The 13,381-nt window shown below is 47.3% G+C and overlaps 1 protein-coding gene across 1 annotated transcript; it reads left to right on the top strand.

Annotated features, from left to right (window-relative positions):
* Positions 1–227: 227 nt before the first annotated feature.
* Positions 228–3,213, top strand: LOC124694471 (putative ALA-interacting subunit 4). Its single transcript, XM_047227455.1, has 8 exons — positions 228–302; positions 1,548–1,620; positions 1,706–1,764; positions 1,903–1,977; positions 2,065–2,172; positions 2,312–2,382; positions 2,511–2,808; positions 2,911–3,213. Exons 1-8 carry the CDS (start codon positions 228–230, stop codon positions 3,211–3,213), a joined length of 1,062 nt encoding a protein of 353 aa, XP_047083411.1.
* Positions 3,214–13,381: the final 10,168 nt, after the last annotated feature.

Here is a 13,381-nt window from a genome sequence, read left to right as displayed (position 1 = left end):
TGGCAGCCCATGGTAGCGCTAGCCTTATCCACCCGATGCCGGAAGTGGCGAAGGAGGAGGACGAGGAGGAGGCCGAGAAAGCCACGAAGGTGGTGACGCTCCTCCGCCAGCAGCGTCTCATCGCAAGCAGTGATGACCCCGATGACAAGCCGGGATACAACGCCATGTACATGTCGTCGCAAAATGACCACAAAGCCTAAGAGGGGAACATCTAGGACATGATCGCCATGTCCATCCGCGTGAGCGGCATGCCGCTCGTTGACCTCACGCACAACGGCGATGAAGTTGGTCCCAACGACGTGGTAAAAGGAGCCCGTCGAGCCTTGCAACAAGCAGTGCATTGTGGACGACGACGACGACGACTGCAACTTCTTCTAGTACTACGATCGCTCCGGCCTCCGTCGTTAGTTTATTTTTATGTTTAAATTTAATCAAACTTCATTCAAATTCTTGTAATATATAGCAATTTTAAATGAATTCGACTATTTTTTTAAAATTTATGGTTGGGGAACATGATTGAAAACAAATGCGTCCAAAAAAGGCAACTAGCGGTGGCGTGCCCAAACACTCAATCCGGATATGATTGGGAGGACACGACTGAAGATGTTCTTAACTGTTATGCTATCATTGTGTGATCGAGCATGTGTGGTGGTGTTCTAAAAATAAATATTTACTACTTCTTCAATTCATATTAATTGGCTTAAATTTGTTTAGATATAGATGTATCTAGCCAATAAATATATCGATAAATTTAATACATTAATTTGGGTTGGAGTGAGTTGAAATGTAGTACTCACTCCATCCATAAATAAATCTTTAGATTTATCTAAGTTTAAATGTGTATATATTGAATAGTGTCTATATACATCTAAATTTTAATACTAGATTAGAAACATTTATTTATGGACTACTTCACTCCACTTCATAATTTATCTTAATAAATCCATTTATACACTTATTTGTGAACGGAAGGAGTAACTGGAATGAAAACTTGTACTGAAAGGCGCAAACGAGGGGGAGGAGACGAGGCGAGGAGTGACGGCGCTGTGGCTATCCGACACGCGGACACGAGGTGGAGAAGGACACGAGGCGAGGACACGAGAACCCCCTTCCTCGTGCGGTGTGCGCTACAGCCCAGAGGAGTTCACTCCACCTAAAACCGCTTGCCCAAAATCGCCTCTCTCCTCTAGACCTTCAACTCCCACCGGGCCACCAGCGATCCGCCGGCCGCCTCCTCTCCTCCTCCACCTCCCCTTCCCCCGTTGCACCGGGCCACCAGCGATCCACCACCTTCTCCTCGGCTCCACCTCGGTAAGCTCTGACCCTCACGCGCGCAAGGAAAGGCCGGGTCTTTTTCTAGCATTTGCGTAGCGTCAAGTGGGTCCCGATCAACTCATGAGTTCATCTCAGTTGACTGACAGTGACTAGTGACTGTTCTGCGCTTTTCATCTTGGTTGTTTATTCTCCCGTTGTTCCCCGATTCCAATTACGTTTGTTTATTCTCGGAACAGTTTATTAATATATATTTTTATTTTTTTTGCCTCCAGTTTGGTTGCTGGAGCAGATCGATGGATCCTTCGGAACGGGATGGCGGCTCAAGGAAATCCAATAAGCCCAAATGTAATTTTTACTCCCCTACCACCTTATCTTTCATCTTTTCAGCTAAAGCAGTATTTCAAGAAATTGACGCTCGTTTTGCCCTCAGATTCCAAGTTTTCCCAGCAGGAGCTTCCAGCATGCAAGCCGCTACTGACACCTAAACTTGTAACTTTATCCCAGCCACCAATTTGTTTGACCTTCAGATATACATTTTCGCTATTACACATGAAACTTAATTACGAGCTCTTTTGTCACTAGTCACTAGTGACATGTGGATATGTGCTGATATTTGGACATGAACAGGTTGTTACGATCTTCTCGCTCATGGCCGTCCTATTCATTCCGATTGGGCTTGCGGCTCTGTTCGCCTCGCTACAGGTTAGATGAAAACGGCTTTGATCATATTAGTTTTCCATGTATTCTTTACCGTGCCTTTACTGATTCCGTACCTTCGCTGTGATGCAGGTTGTCGAACTGGTGGAGAGATATGATGTAAGCTGTGTGCCCGTGGATGATAAGATCGCCTTCATTCAGAACTCCAAGATTGACAAAACGTGCAACGTCACACTGCAGGTGAGTTTGCAATGAAAATGCTCTCAGTTTCTACATGTTTATTACTTGCGATGGTTGCCCTTATTGCTTGTGATGTTAAGATGCAGTGTTTTAATATCTTGATTTCTTACTGAATCAACTGGTTTTTTATGCCTTTTAGGTGCCTAAATACATGAAGAGTCCAATCCTTGTGTATTACCAGATTGGTAACTTCTATCAAAACCATCGAAGGTATATATTAATAAGACACACATGCATTCATTTATTTCTACTACATTCCGTTGTACTGATGTTGATAGTGTCCTTTTAGAACAAATTGTGTTAACATACTCAGACCAATTGCTGCCCCCTTTTCCTAGATACGTGCGAAGTCGAAATGACAAGCAACTGCGGTATAAGAATGTTCACTTGGGAAAAGAATGTGAACCTGAAGGGCATGCCGCTGGTGGTGCTCCAATTGTTCCATGTGGACTTGCTGCTTGGAGTCTGTTCAACGACACATTTACAGTTAAGGTCAATGGGAAGACTATTGAAGTGAATAAGAAGGATATAGCTTGGAAGAGTGACAAAAAGCATAAATTCGGCAATGATATCTATCCTAGTAATTTCCAGAAGGGGCGTCTCATAGGTGGTGCTAAGCTAAACGAGAGCATACCAGTACGTGGATTTTGCCTCTTTCTTGTCACAATTTTTATTCTTGTCACAATTCCAAGAATGATATCTATCCTATTAATTCTTTATTCTTATCACGATTTTCAGTTAAGTGAGCAAGAAGATCTCATTGTTTGGATGAGAACCGCTGCCTTCCCAACTTTCAGAAAGCTATATGGCAGGATTGAAAAAGAGATCATGGCAGAGGATAATATAACAGTGGTTATACAGAATAACTACAACACATATAGCTTTGGAGGATCAAAAGCGGTGGTCTTTTCTACTGCATCTTGGATTGGAGGAAGAAATAACTTCATTGGTATTGCGTATCTGACTATTGGTGGTTTGTGCCTTTTCCTTGCTCTCGGGTTCACAGTTTTGTACATGGTTAAGGCAAGGTATGTTTCGTGATTCGCTCAATTCAACTTGTAATTAAAGGGAATACGTCTACAGCACCTGAACTTGTTGATGCTGGACAGGAAACAACGACGACAGTAGTTCACCTGTGGTACAATTTGACGGCGCAGGCGAGCTGCAGATCCCATACTGGAACGAGAGTTTGTATCAACAACGCAAAAGTAGGGTTTTTTTTTTTTTTTTTGGAGCTTGGTCCTTCAGTAACAACAGAAATGAGACAGAATATTGCGTATCCAGTGTAGTGCCAGATCCTTATAATACAGTGGTCGCTCGGAACAACAACAACCTTGCCTATCCAATAAGAATAGGTTAATTAGCACAAGCAGATTTAGTAATGTACCGTCACAAATTGGTACAATCTGGGGAATTGTGTGCCTTGCCAAAACAATAAGAGAACGAATTTGCATAAAATAAAAGAAAACAAGATGGAGATATGTGGCTCTGTGTGACAATCTATCTCTTATCATCGTACTAGACCATGAATTGCGCGAGCCTGTCCATCTAAAGGGATGAGTGATAATAATGTTAAGCAAATTAAATAGTAGACACATTTTTGTAAAAATCTGAATAATTTGAATTACAATGTCTTGATACAGAGCAAATAAGTTACTCCCTCTGTGGCGCTGATTTAGTAGATTGAAGGGAGTAGAACATTTTATCTGTTAAAAGGCTAAAATGTTCCAATCTTCCACACAATTCAATTCCTCTTAACTAAACAACCCTCTACATTTTGTTTTTCTATTGAAACAAATGTAGCCAACTTGAATTAAAAGCAAGCTCTCTTGATCTTTGTTCGAACATGCCCTGTAGTTTTGAACGAGGCTTCGACAGCAACAAGGAGTAGTCAAACACTCATTTAGACAATCTTCGAGATATTAATGGCAACTATCTTGTTACCATTTTTACATCTACGGTCCTTGGTCTTCATCTACAATTGTTGCATGGGTGGTTGCCAGTATACCTCATATCTTCTAGATATTAATGGAAATATCTTGTTTCCATTTTTACTCCTACGGTCAGTTGTCATCATGTACACATGTTGCATGTGCGATTGCCAGCACAACACAAATCAAATCAATTAAAAGGCATATAATTACAACATTATTGGATGATTAAATCACACATGCTATAAATGCTGCAGTGCAAGGCATGCTCAGTCCCACCGATGGAGAACGTCAAAGACACATTCACCATGAAGGTCATCCTGATCCTCCTCGTCATCCTTCCACCCCTCCACATGGCTGCCGCCGTATCTTGTGCCTCAACGTGCCACATGTCAGCACCAGGGTTGTCTGCATCAACGCTTGCTTGATGCATGAAGCTCCTTTACGGGAGTTGCATCGACGCTATTCGACGCGGCGATATCGACCTATCCGCGTCCCACATGAAGGAGACCACCATGTACGCGGTCCTCGCCACGAACCATGCATGGGATGATTCCTACGGGGACACCCTTAAGGCTTTGAGCTTCCAATTCCAGCAAAATAAGACTATAAGTCACTCTCCTACATAGAAGGGCGAAGCCTACATGGCCACATGGGCTGTCTGGGTGACTATACCGTGGCGAGCAATTCCATATCCCTCATCATCAATGGTTGTCTGAGTAACTTATCAACATTTACCAAAGCGGAATGACGAGCCTGGCGAGATGCAGGGACCGCATGTTTGTTCTGTGGATGAAGGTGCCACTCCTGTACCCCAAGGTTGAGCGTGACAGGAACAACGTCGTGATGGCCTACTTGCTTGGTAAGCTGCTAGTAGGCCTATGAGTGCAGTATACTAGATGTGTCCCAGTGTGTAGACCAAGAGCAATAATCAATAAAACCAGTGATTCGCTACACGATTTTATATGTGTATGTCTACCGTTTACGTGCCTGTCCTGTCAGACTATGCATCTGAAGTTTTTTCCGGGAAATAGATCTATGTGTCGCCAAGGAGATCGAGAACAGTAATTGGATCCGTTCTATCGCGCGTCTATCCACCCCCATCTAACTATCACAGTACATTGAAATATGGGACACCATCCAAAATCTGCATGACCATCCGGTCTTCATCACTTAGGTCCATGAACCCCAACGTACTTTACTCCGTGAGCTCGGCATACCATGCGCAATTCATTGGCTGCCACCCTTAGCTTCATAACCCAGAAAAAATATGGGATGCCCACGTTGAGCCCAAGTGCAAGTTGTTCGTTTGGTTGGCCCTACATGGAAAACTGCTGACGGTCGACATGCTCTGGATACGGCTGGTCACTTATGCAAGGTTTGCCCATTCACCACTGTGGAAATTTTGTTCAGTCATGGTAAAGTGCAGACTCCCAACTCCCAAGTCCACGGACAGACCTTTCCAAACATATCGGAATGGTGGGATAAGCTCATCAATGGGAGACCCACGGAGCAGCGCACCATCAGTAGGAGGTGCTTTAGAGCATCCTTAACAGACACTACGGGAACAACCGGCTACACCGACGGCCCCGCACCGTCGGCACAGTAAGGTTCACCGTCGGCACAGGCTCTGCCGACGGTCACCGTCGGCGTCTCCCCGTCGGCACAGCAGGCGTCGGGGTCTGCGCACGCACCGTCGGCGTAGCAGGTCACCGTCGGCACAGTCGTACGCCGACGGCTGGACGGTGGCCGTCGGCCGCCCCATCGTCGGCAGAGCCAACCAGCCGTCACGCCGGCTGCCGTCAACGTCCCCAGCTGTGCCGACGGTGTAACCGTCGGCACAGTTTTCCTTTTTTTTTCCCAGAACTGGCGGCAAAACAGTAGCATTCAACCTGGAAAAAGCGCGCGAAACCTGGGCCGGCTGTGCCGACGGTGTCACCGTCGGCACAGACCCTGCCATTTGGCACAGCTATGGGCCTGTGCCGACGGTAGCCGGCCCAGTTTTTTTCTGATTTTTGCCATTTTGGCTCAATTTGCTCAGAAAATCGCACAAAATGCACATATTATAACATTGAATATCCAGTAACATATATAGCACCATATAGCACAAAGATATCACCGTATAGCACCAAATCTCACAAATATAGCATCAAATCTCACAAATAGCACAAATATAGCATACAAGACCATGGTACATACACGGGATCCACTACAAAGATGGAGCGTGTCATCATGTGCTAGTACAATGTAGAAACTATGATGGTGCACCACCCGAGTGACGATCTAGCTCCAGACGATCTAGCTCCGAGTGGGTGAAGTGAGGCCGCTGTATTTCGACGGTGCTCGGGGAGGTAGAACCACGACGAGAGCCACCGGAAGCGGAACCATGCCGAGGTTCGGCGAAGCACCAGGAGAACAGCCGACCGGGGTGCATCGGCGTACCATCGGAGAGCGTCGTTCCCGGATTCTCCCAATCCCTACATGTTGGAGGGAGTTAGCAACTTAGCCATGTCACACCAAGTTACCAACTTAGCCAAGTTAGCAACTTACCGGGGTCAACTGACGCTGACGCTTGTACATGATATAGAACTCCTCCTTGGACGGGAACACTGGCGTCGGCCCCGGATGAGGTGGCTCAGGAGTGGTTCCTCTCGCACTCCGGTCATCATGAACCGAGTGAAACTCTGCAAGAAACGGGAGAGATAGCTCGGATTCAAACATGGGGACTTATGATGTTTTGCAACCATAGAGATTGAAACTTACCGCCATCCGGTTGCTCGTCCACTCGGACATAGGCATCTTTCACAAGGTCATGCTCCTTAATCTTCTCGAGATACTCCTCGTAAGCTACCGCATAGGCCTCCTCGAGCTGAATCTACAATTTCAGAAATAATGCGTCTCATCAACATAGCCATTCGGGAACAAGAGTCAAAACGAGAGGATGAAAGTGTGGATGACTTACATCTACCTCTACCCGAGAACGGCATGTAGTCCGCGAGGAGGTAGCGTAGGCTGCCGGAGGGGAGGGTAGCCTTGATCCGCGTGAAGTTCCTCCGAGGCTTGAAACCCCCGGCAAGGCGAGGCGGGACGTCCATGCGGCTGGCCGGACCCCGCCGACATCATCGCCACCTCGTCGACCGGCTCGGTCATAGGGTCCTCCACCTCTGGATGGAGCTTGGCGTACTCCTCGCAGGTATCTTTCCTTGTTCTCTTTGGCCTTGCCGTAGTACATCTCAGGCGCGGGCCGAGGCTCGTTCGGACGGGGCGTCACCAGCCTTCATGTGCGTCCACGCTTCCATCTCACCAAGTTCCCTCCCGAGCTTCTTCCCCTGCATCACAAAACAAATGTTATGCATATCATCGAAAATCAAAAAAATGCAGCTTGTTCCATTTTTATATGTACCGAGACGCTCCCGATAGCGATCGGTGCTGTCTGCTCCCCGCAATGTGTGTTCCCCGATTCCCACGGTTGGCCTTGTTCCGGTCGCTCACGGCCTTGAAATCGGGGTTTTCGCCGACCCAATTCTTGACCAACTCCATGAAGGCGGCCCTCTTATTATTATCAGCCCAATGTGGTACAACCTGCAAAATCAAAACTCATTTGAAGAACAAACAATATAGTTGCAAGTTAGCCGCAGTACATAGAATCGCATTGACAATTACTTACCGACATGAAGTCCTCTATCGTCATAGCCGGGGCGAGTCCCCGCACAATCTCGGGCTTTGTGTACCTTACGCCCGCTCAGCATAGAAGTGGCCGATGCACGTGATCCTCTGGTTGTACCACCGCTGCCGTGTCAACTTCCGACACATGTTACGGAGCACCACGTCCGCCCTCTCCTTATGCTCGGTCGCCACCCTATAATTGCGCCTGCAATCAAGCATAACGTAAAGTGTGAGAGGCATGAGTTATCACGGTGGGGTTATCAACTACATATGAACGAAACCCAAAGAGTATGCATTACGTACCCAAAACTTCTTGATCACGGCGTCGGCGGCGGAAGTAAAGCCAGGGTAAGGCGCTATCTCAAAGTCTTCTCAAGTGTAGGCTAGCTTGGACTCGCCCCCAAGGACCGGAGTGTACATCCCCGGCCGCACTTCCTAATAGCAGCTCCAATCGGACTCCCCGGCACGCGGACATTCTTCCCCGTGTATGTGAAATTCCCGCACAATTATCAAACATTAGAAAATGCTAAGTGTCATAACGAAAATGAAATCACCTTACTACTTACTCTATCTTTCCCGGGACAAGGAGCCACTTCTCATCCTCCGTAGCAGGTTCCTTACTCTCATCGGGAACCTCGCGCTTCCCCACGAATCCGCAACTTCTTCGGAGCCATCTCCGTCGAAGCCTCCTCGTCCCTAGACTCCTCCTCCTCCTCCCTAGTGTCCTCCTCCTCCTCCCTAGTGTCCTCCTCCTCATCCATAGACCGTGAAGCCACCGAGCCGTAGCGGAGGGAATGTCGCCTAGAAGGAGCCGTGCATCCCCCCTCGTCCTCCAGCTCGTCCTCCCCTCGTCCTCCGGCCCGTCCTCCCCCTCGTCCCTCCAGCTCGTCCTCCCCCTCGTCCTCCCCGTCCTCCGTCTGCGTCTTCGTAACGCCGGGTGGGAACAATGGGTCTTCCACTCCGTCTGGAAGCACCCGGCCTTGGCTTCCGCTGATGCATCTGATCAAGGAAGGAGCTCGATGATGCCTTCCGTCCGCTCATATTGGGCAATTACCTGCATAAGAAAAGAGAAAATAATTAATAAGCATGTTGAAAATGAGTAAACACTAAGCATAATGACAAATATAGGTACTAAGCATAATGAAAAATGTAGGTATTAAGCATAATGACAAATGTATGTATTAAGCATAATGATATTGTAGGTACTAAGCATAATGACAAATGTATGTATTAAGCATAATGATAATGTAGGTACTAAGCATAAAAGACCCTCACCATTCATCACCACTCTCATCTCTAGGCATTGGGTTCTCAGCCTCACTATCAAAATCAGTATCATATGAGTATTCATGGTCGGCATTGGGTTCCGGTTGAGTCTCGACAATGTTGTCTTTGTTCGCATGGCGCTTGGTGAGCATAGCTATGTCCTTCAGGTCCACCACGGTCTCACCACGCATTTGTACATCGTTGTGGAGATCCCGAAGACCTATGTCTATTTGAAGAGCCCCGAACTGCTCTTCCTCTTGATAGAAAATTCCCTCATATGTTACCGGGTCAATGTTGTTGTAATCGTCCTCGGAGGGGATGGGTAGCTTACCATGTGGCGATACACGGAACACGACTTCCCAGCCCATGAGTTCCTCATTCCGACATGGGTAGGACAAATAATAAACTTGCTTGGTTTGGTGAGCCACAACATAGACGCTCGGATCCGCTCGTAGGTGGTTGTAGGCCTAACTTTAACTAAACCAATGGAGGGGGTGCTTCTCATTCCACCGTGTGGGTCAAACCGATGGCATTTGAACACAAAGAGCTTGAGTTCTATGTTTGCGTTGTTGAACGTCAACTCGTATACCTTTTGTAACCTTCCATAGTAATCAAGATCATCGGCTCCGCGAGTGTAGACCCCAGTATTTATTGTTTTTGCATTAGGCCGGTTCTTCGGTGAAACTCCGTATGGAAGCGATACCCATTTACATCATACTTCTCATGCGTATGGACTCTACGGTTAAAACCCTGGGAAACGCATCTCAACTCATCTGTCATCTCAACGTTGGGATCAGCTCCCTACAAGTTCAGTTCAGATTATTTTGTGCATTAGTTGCGTGTAATAAGACAAGTCACGGATTGCAAAGTAAGAGGAACATTTGAGAAATTACTTTTTCATGGAATCAGTTCACGAAGCTTTTATTTAAGGGCGGGGCACCCTCTTTCGTAAGAGTGTACCACTTGCGTGGGAGTGGGACCATTTCTTCCCGACCACATTTCATCATGGAATTGGCTGAAAGGAGAAAATACGTATTAGACCAAAACCAAGTTACTCGGTTGCAAAGTAATTGGTTCATCATTTTACCTCATGAAATCGACCACTTCCTCCATGTTCATAAGCACGTAAAGCATTATGCAATCCTTCTCTTCCGGCGAAATGTTCTCCACTTTTGAGGCACCGGCCTTGCCACCGGGATATTTGAAGAGCAAGAGCTTTGGGTCACGGTTGGGCTCATCGGAATTGTACCGAGCGACCGGGTTATGCTTAGTGGGCACATCATTGGCATAGTACATTGTCGTGGCGTCTGCCATCTCATGGAGGAGAGTTGCCTCAGCTATGCATGCTTCAATCTTATTTTTGTTTCCACATTTGTACCGAATATATTTGAACTCCCTCTCAATACAAAACCGCCAACGATACTGCACCGGTCCCCCAAGAGTGCCTCGTTGGCGAGATGCACGATGAGATGTAACATCGGAGTGAAGAAGCCTGGGGGGAATATCATCTCTAACTTGCATAGCATGTCCGGCACTTGCTCCTGCAGCTTCTCAATCACCTCGGTACATATCTGCTTAGCACAGACCGTGCGGAAAAAATGGCTCACCTCCGCAAGCACTCGCTAGACATGATCGGGGATATACCCTCGAAGCATCACCGGCATCAGCCGCTCAATCCATATATGATAGTCGTGACTCTTGAGCCCGTTTATTTTTCCTGTAGCAAGATTGACTCCCTTACTCATATTCGAACAATAACCATCAGGGAACATCACGTCATATTTGAGCCACGTAAATGCCTCCTTCTTGTCGGCGCTATCAAGACAAGTACTTGGCATGCGGCTTTAACCAACCTTTTCGATTGCCCTCGGGAGGCCGCATGTGTAGAGCCACCCCGTCACATATCTCCTCAATATCGACTCTAGCTGAAACATTATCCCTTGACTTGCCCGGTATGTTGCAGCAGGTGTTAAGGAATGCCTCCCCACAATTCTTTTCGGTGTGCATCATATCGATATTATGGGGAAGTTCAAGGTCCTTGTAATACTCGAGCTCTATTATGCCTGCTATGTGAGTCCAGTTGTGCGTTTTACCATATCCCTCAAATTGGTGGTCGGGTTCCTTACTAGGCTGGAGAGCACGTAGCTCAGCATCAACAGTTGCACCATTGAACTTTGGTATTTCTTTATGTTCAAGCACAACTACGCCTTTCGTGAAGTTTTTCTTGTCAGATCTGAACCGATGCCCTGGACTGAGGAACTTGCGGTGTTTGTCAAAGGCAACATATTTGTGTCCAGCTTTTAGGTACCTGAATTCTAGTTCATGCCTGCACACTGGGCATGGAAACTTACCAGCTGTACTATGCCCACAGAATAGGGCGTACCCGGGTAGGTCATGCATCGAATAGTGGAACCAAACTTTCATGATGAAGTTTCTCTTTGATGCTCGGTCGTATGTCAATGTACCGTGATGCCACGAGTGGTGCAAATCATCCACAAGTGGTTGCATTAAGACACTCAATTTCTTCCTCGGATATTCAGGCCCTAGAAGGATCATCGACAAGAATATGTTCTTCCTTTGCATTACGACTCCGGGAGGGAGATTGAGCGGAATAACAAACACGGGCCAGCAGACTGTACGCGGCGGTCGACATACCATATGGGTTGAATCCATCGGTTGCTATCGCAATTCTAACATTCCGAGCCTCACTTGCCTCATTTGGGTGCTTTTCATCGAAGTGCTTCCATGATTGACCATCAGATGGATGTACCATGGGTACCCATTTCTTCTCGTCTTGCAATCTTATCCCGGTCTTATGCCATGTCATCCGCTAGCGGTCTCCTCGAACATGTAAAGCCGCTGGATTCTTTTGATGAATGGGAGATAACGAAGAATCTTTATGGCTACTTTTGTCCGCCTCTTCCGACCATTGCCTACATCTACCTCATGATACCTAGAGTGACCACACTTGGCACAAGTACTTGTCATCCGCATAGTCTTTCCAAAACAAAAGGCAAAGTTTTGGACAGACATCATATGTTACATAATCCATTTTCAATGCTTTCAAGATTTTCTTCGTTTCGTACATGGTCTTGGGCAAGCAATGACCTTCAGGCAACATGTTACCTACTGTGTTTAGAGTCTTTTCAAAGGATGCTCGAGTACTCTCAAACATGCACTTGTCGGCTAGCAACTGCGTGATGCCATCAAGTTGAGACATTTTTGCACCCGGTATAGAGGCCTCCTAGCTGAGGCCATCATATCAATGAAGGCCCTCGCGGTTGGCTCGGGTTCCTCCTCCGGAAGTTCCTCCGGTTGTGGCGGTCCCTCCGGTTCGGGCGGTTCCTCCGGCTCGGACTCGTTCGTCCCATGGTAACTCCGGCATGTCGGCATCCCGAAGATCATCTAGCAAGTTTAAGATGCCATCGTTCTCATTGCCATCGATCCGCTGCCGCATCACCTCACCTCTATCACGTTCGTGCCGAGAAAAGTCGACCGGCGGGTCGTAGTCACGCATATACCCATTCCACCAAAGGTGTTTAGTCATCTCTAGAATATCCTTAGGATGACGCCTCCTGCAGTACATTGCAAGGGCAACGGGGACGAACAATCCCCTTCGAACCACGAGCTAACTCCTTCACTAACAAATCGGTCTTCCATTTCCATTCATCCGTCACTTGAGTCGAACTAACACGGCCACTCGTACATCCACTCATTATCAGCCATCCTGCTTTATTGCGTGACAAACAACAAATAGTAGCATGAAATTGAATGCATCATATTTTTATTTTTCTACCGGCGAAAACGCGTGCATCAACCTACATCTCTACTAGGTGGGCTCCTAGCAGCCCCGGACTCCGTAGTTGGTACGTTCTCCACGTTACGCTCGGGTGCGAGACGGAATCTCGGCAGCACCTCCCCGCTGCTCTCCCGATACACGTCTCGGCAAAAGCCGAGAGGATGTGCATCCGGAGAACAACGGGGAGGCGCTCGACGAAACTCTGTCTCGCACCCGAGCGAACATGGAAAACGTACCCAACTACGGGTCCGGCGACTCGTCCCGTAAATGCCACAAGCGTTACGGTTCAAAATATGCTGACCACTAATGCATATTTATCCGCGTAACGCTTGCGGACGGGAATTGACACCTAGGTTACGCGATTTGACGGAGAAATTAAATCTAGTGACATAAAAAATGCGAAGGGGAGTCGGCAATTCAGCTCACCCTCGGCTGTAGAGGAAGTAGTCGAACAACCGGCGATGTCGACGGCCGTAGAGATGCGCCGCAAGATCCGGGATCGTCAAGCGTGATGCTCACTATGGGACCTAGTTAAAATAATAAAATT

Source organism: Lolium rigidum, chromosome 3 (genome assembly GCF_022539505.1).
Source record: "Lolium rigidum isolate FL_2022 chromosome 3, APGP_CSIRO_Lrig_0.1, whole genome shotgun sequence".
Taxonomy (NCBI): Eukaryota; Viridiplantae; Streptophyta; class Magnoliopsida; order Poales; family Poaceae; genus Lolium; species Lolium rigidum.
Note: the sequence above shows the minus strand (reverse complement) of the source record. Positions and strands in the feature narration are given on the sequence as shown.